The sequence below is a fragment of the Buceros rhinoceros genome, unplaced genomic scaffold (genome assembly GCF_000710305.1).
Source record: "Buceros rhinoceros silvestris isolate BGI_N320 unplaced genomic scaffold, ASM71030v1 scaffold970, whole genome shotgun sequence".
NCBI lineage: Eukaryota > Metazoa > Chordata > Aves > Bucerotiformes > Bucerotidae > Buceros > Buceros rhinoceros.
In genome coordinates this window covers 8,347-14,057 of record NW_010387670.1, presented here as the reverse complement: position 1 = coordinate 14,057, position 5,711 = coordinate 8,347, and the positions used below count along the sequence as shown (strand labels likewise).

The 5,711-nt window shown below is 44.4% G+C and overlaps 1 protein-coding gene across 2 annotated transcripts in view; it reads left to right on the top strand.

Moving 5' to 3' along the window:
• The window catches only part of LOC104496619 (3 beta-hydroxysteroid dehydrogenase/Delta 5-->4-isomerase-like), an 11,162-nt gene that overhangs the window by 3,022 nt on the left and 2,429 nt on the right, over window positions 1-5,711 (top strand). For both annotated transcript variants that reach the window (XM_010140133.1, XM_010140871.1), the window contains exon 3: window positions 3,063-3,227. In XM_010140133.1, the coding sequence (XP_010138435.1) occupies window positions 3,063-3,227 (165 nt within the window). The remainder of the gene's footprint in view (window positions 1-3,062; window positions 3,228-5,711) is intronic.

Below are 5,711 nucleotides of genomic sequence, written 5' to 3'. Positions count from 1 at the left end.
CCTCATTTCGTGTCATTTTTCAGAGACAGGCTTTTATAGATTGTGTTACGCTTGAGCATTGAGTGTTTTTGTACTGCTAACACAGCACTGCTCCAAAGTAGAAGGAAAGTAAAGGCAGAAGATATGTGTTGGGTTTGGTTGGGTTTTTTGTTTTTTCCCAGGACTTCTGCTGAAGGAAAGTTCCTGCTCTGGGAAACTTCCTCCTGGCGTTTTGCTCAGCGTTGTAGAGATTCGTTTGCCTTTATCACTACATTGAAAACAGAAATGCAGAGTAGCCACAGAACATCCCAGTAGCTGAAATGGGAACAGAACACACGTTTCAGCTTCCCTGCACCAAAGAAGCCAATATATTGCTTTACAAATGAAAATAAGAAGCTATTTCTAACTTTCTCCTATGAGCACACAAAGTAGACCGTTTTAATGAACCATCCAGTTAACCAGGAAAGAGCGTCATTCCTCTCTCCTGCGGAGTGCCTTTCCCCACCATCGACCCCACAGCTGTTGGGATGGTATAAAAGGGCACTAAGAAATTCAAGCTAAGTTCCGTGGACATTGTTGTTTGCTTGAACTTTAAACAGCACATAGAAAAGAGAAAGACAGTTTAGGGCAAAGAGTCTGAATGGATTGCTGGATCAGACACTGCTCACAACAGGACAATGAATTTTATTGAGTAATTACGGCATTTCCAAGCAAAAACTCCACATAGCAAGCAGGGACAGCTCAGAGGACACAGAAACCATTGACAAAGTAGAAGCAGCTTTCCCGGCGGGTAGGTACTTTCTCGTAATCACCGTATGCAAAACTGGAGATCTGAGTTGAACTTATTCTTTTCCTCCCTCTTGACCTGACACACAAGTGCTTTTTTGATGCCTGAGCAATGGTTCATGCAGATGGAAATGAAGTTTCTGACTGCTGTCTGTCTCATTTTCTCTGCTGTCCATCTCAGACTGAAACCACGGTCTGATCGTCATTTCTGCTTTTCTCTCTCTGCTTCCAAGGTCAGCTGTAGTTTTCCTCTTCCCCCAGAGCAAAACGAGATAATCTGCTGGTTACTAACATCTAGCTGATGCTGGTAAAGTGAACAAGGCCCATACTGTACTTACCACAGCAGCTTCTGCTGGCTGAGGTGGAATGGAGGAGCAGATATCTTGCCTCATATCACACACACAACTTGAATTGCAAGTATAAACAAGGCACAAAGCAGCTAGACAACAGTCACTGATACCACCTGTCCCTGTGATCAGCTTTAAAAGGGACAGGTAGTTCTTTTGTATTTTTCCTGAAAGCTTGGATTTGCATGTGTAAAATCTTCCGTTTTCCTAACTCTGGCCCAGGCACAGAGACCACTCTGAAGGGGCCACATGTCAGAATATACATTGTGAAGAACAAGTATTTAAATTCTTTGCATTATTGCAACTCCATAATCCTTACTCACAGAGAACATCAACGTACAGGCAGTGCACAGACTAATGTTTATTAGAGCAAATCTAACTGCTTAACAAAAATCCTAGTCCCATAGTCTGACACTTTTGCATCCATACAAGCAGAGGTCAGTGTGGACCTTCTGGAAATGGAGCCCTAGGAAATAAATGAGATCTGTAAAGTGAAAGAGCATAAGAGAGCCTGTGGCAGTGAGTGTGCTGGGACGGCAGGAACTCTAGATTTAGTACCAGTTTTGTGAGTGTTTCATGAATTTCACATCTCAGACCAACTGACTGTGATGAAAAAAAAAACCTCAAGCCTGTTGCATCAGAGCAATTGTTAAATTAAGACAGAGGATAATGAGATAAAACCAGTTTAAAAGACACTCCCACACAATTCCAGATCCCAGCAACTGTCTCAGCATTTCTCCATGTAAGACATCGATGAAATGCTGCCTGTTTTGGGCGGGTGAGAAAGCACTAGCACACATGAGATTTCAGTCACGGCTGAAGCTAAAAGCTGAGCAAATTAATCAGGTTCTCCTCTTGTCTAAAATGGGCATTTGATTATGCTGAGAGAAGACAGAGGATCTGCCTGTGCTGCAGAGTCCCTTCCCAGTAGCTGTGCCTGGGGAGCCCTCTAGCGCAGTGACAGCAGAAGCTCGCGGGATGAATTGGGAACACCACCACCTCCTTAAAAACTGTAAGTCATGCTGAGAAAGTCCTCTCCTCTCCCATGGCATAGCTGCAGCCAGGCCAGCAGACTTCCAAGGAGAACAACATCATCTCAGACTACAGATTTCTCCAGGGGATCATCCTATGCTGTCTCCATTTAGTTCGTGTAGTTCTGGCCTGTATAAAGGATGTTTCTGCCAGCAAAACTTGGAGGAAGGGTGGACTCGGACTGCACCAGAGGCACATACATTAGCTGCTGGGGAGCAGCCCTGAGAGGTCGTATTCGGACCAGAAAGACATGCACACTAAAAATGAGCCCACAGCACAGGTGCTGAAATGGAGCCAGAGGTGCAGTAAGTCCTGGCTGAGGTACATAAAAACGATGTGTAAGAACTGTAAGTAATGTATTAGAAGAGCTGCAATGTGGGCAAGGTCAAGGGGCAGAACATAGGTGCAAACACAGCTCTGTGCACACATGCACGAAGGTGCATATGGAGAGAGATCGCTCATCGCCTTAAAGTCAGGAGCACGCAGTACCTGGCTGTTTGGTACACTCGGGTTAACGCTTTTATAAACAGCCAGTCACCAGAACATGCATAGCTAAAGCTAACCCTCTGCGAACTTTAAAATAGTCACACCTGACAGAAGCTTCAGGCCCTTGCTAGCAGTGGGAAAGATTTCTCTGAAAGAAAAAAAAGAAAAAATAAAGATAATGTTGAATATTGGCTCCAAAAATATGGTAGGTAATGCAACACAGACTTCCACAGCACTATAATTTGCACTTGACAATATAGCCATTGGAAAATGCCTTCTGGTTTGCCAGCCTTAAAATCACGCTCCCCTGCCTGTGTGGTCAGCACCTCCCAGGTGCAGCATCAGCATCCACACAGCCCTTCGCCACTCTTTTCAGTGGTCTTCTTAGGATGCCTCTGAGGTCTTTCACTTTGTTTTCTACTGCCCTTGCAGAGTTCCAGGGCAAGACTGAGGTGAAAATCCTGGAAGGGGACATCCGAGATGTGACGTTCCTGCACCGTGCCTGTCAGGGGGTCTCCCTCGTCATCCACGCAGCTTCCATCATTGACACCTTGGGCCTCATAGAGAAGCAGCTGCTCTGGGAAGTCAATGTAACAGGTGAGCGGGTGAAACACCTTTCTCAAACCCATGTCTACTATGTCCTGATCACCATCTGCTCAGGAAAAGGAGCACCTGGCCTGTTTTTGGGGGGTTTTTTAAAGCCAGATTAAGTGGGTAGTTCTGCATCTTGCACATATATGCCTGTGAGTGCAAAGCATGTGCATGTGCAGCCCCACGCAGGTCTGGCCCTCTCCACATCTCATGTACCGGTCTTCCAATGCAGCACCATTCACTCTTGTCAGTGTTCACATATGCACATCCTGACCTCTGCACAGGCTCCGCCTTCGGTGAGGACAGTCATAATCCCATGCTCAGTGGACCTTTCTGGAAGCAAGTCACCTCTGAAATCCCAATGTGCCTTTGAGAAAATCAGTTCTCATTTTCCCTCCCTATGTAGCATTGCTGCCTGTGTACGTTTTTGATTTTTTACAAACACCAGAGGATTTGGCTGCAATTACAACAAACTTGCATTGCTAACATGCAAGCCACAGACCCTGTGGCTCTCTGCTTCCTACTCTTTTTCTTCCTCCTCTTCTCCTTCTCCCATTTCTGTGTGTGCATGAAAGCAGTTCAGAGGAGATGCTCTCCCACCTTGAGCTTATCATTAAAAATCCCCCAACAAACTCAAAGCTGTGGGAGGGAGGGGTTTCAGTGAATTCTCACTCAGTGACGGGATTTCCCTTTCTACTAAGGAGTCCTTGGTCTTCATTAAAAGACCAAATGAAGAGATGAAGAGGGAAATTCTTGGCTTAGAAATGGCCTCTGTGGCATCACTTGTCAAGAAATATATTTCCTAAAAGAAAAACTTCATCCCCCTCCCAGTGATCCCTTTATGCCTTTCGGAGAACTGGTGCTGCCTAACCTTCACGGCCCACTGACCTCACCTGGCCGTGTTGCTTCAGCTCCGTGGTGAAGACTTATTTATGTGAATAGTTTTCCTGGTTCTTTGTTCCTCTCTGACACAGATACAGGGCTTCTTCAAAGCAAAAACAAGTAGCACAGTTCTACAGGCACCACTTTTACAAATACTGGCTGCTCACCAGTGTCCAGAGCAAGAGAGTGTTCTTTGTAGTTGAGTCCTCCTACATGCACCTTAAGAACAGCGGGGTGGCGTTTGGGTTGGTTTTGCCTGGCTCATTGCCTCTGTATTCAGCTTCCAGACCCTCTCATTTCTGCTCACTCAAAGCCACAAATTGTCAGTGACCACAGATTAGAGCCCAGCAGGCAGCTTCTTTGGTCCTCGCCAGAAGGGAAGAGCAGAAAGGCAAGTTCCTGTAAACCTGTGCAACGGATAGTATGAAAAATAAATACACAGGGGTGGTAGTTCAGAAAGGGGATTTGCAAAGCTCTCTCTTTATGACCATAGTCCTGCTACAATCTGTTTTTCACAGCAAAATGCCTAACCCCACGGGGGAAAAAAAAAACCCAATAAAAACACAAATGAATATTAAAATGTCCAAAAAGAAGAAAGCTCTCTGGCACGCAGGTGGAGTCACAGCTATAGAGTGTATTTAGGTCTGTCCAATCATTCCTTTTGGAAGGTTTAGACAAAGTATTTAGGGTTTCATAAACCTTCAGATCCCCCCAGCAGAATCTGCCTGTGGGAGCAAAAGGTCCACTGGGCCCATGAGGGTTAGCTGATAACATTTGGTGGAATGAAAGCTCACACCAGTCCTGCTCCTAGAGCAAACTGACCCTGAGGTTAGCCAGTAAGGACTGCTGTCCTCTTCCTTATTTCCCTCCATTTCCACTGTGATGCTCTTTTGGCTTTCTGACCAGCCAAGACACTGCTACATACTTCATAGACTTGCAGGATAATGTTTTGGTTCTCCTAGAAATACAAATGTGTCGAGGAATCAGATGTGGACGTTCACAAACCAGAACAGGAGCAAACAAGTTAAACTTGCCACGATGCAGAGCTTTCCTCTCTCGCACATGCCACACAGTGCCTTGGTGCAAAAAGAGCTTTTGAGGCAGTGAAGCAAATTTTTAAGAGGAAGGGAATTAAGAAAATAATTAAATATAGTGCAAACAAAAGTACCCTCTGTGAATTGGATCCTCAGCCAAAAGGGTTTAGTGCACAAGCAAAACTTGGAGACCTGCACCATGGGAGGTTTACTTTATTACATGCTATGTGAAAGATGCTTCGATTCCAATTATTGCCAGAATCTTTTAATTTTTTACATAACATTTTGATTTGCAAATAAAACACATTTTATTTGGGTCAAATTGATCTTGAGCAGATACCAACTGTCAAGATAATTTTATGTTTGCTTTTTTTAAAACTTGCTATCTTATTTGACTTTATCTCGCCCTTCTCCACTTTTCCCCTCACTTTCTAAACATCATTGATGGCAGGAATTAAGCTATTAATTTTGAAAATATATTTTATTAATTGATTAATTTTCCAGATGACCCTGCCTCGTGTGTCACCTAAACATAGCGACTTGCATGAACTCACTTTCACATGAATTTATTCCT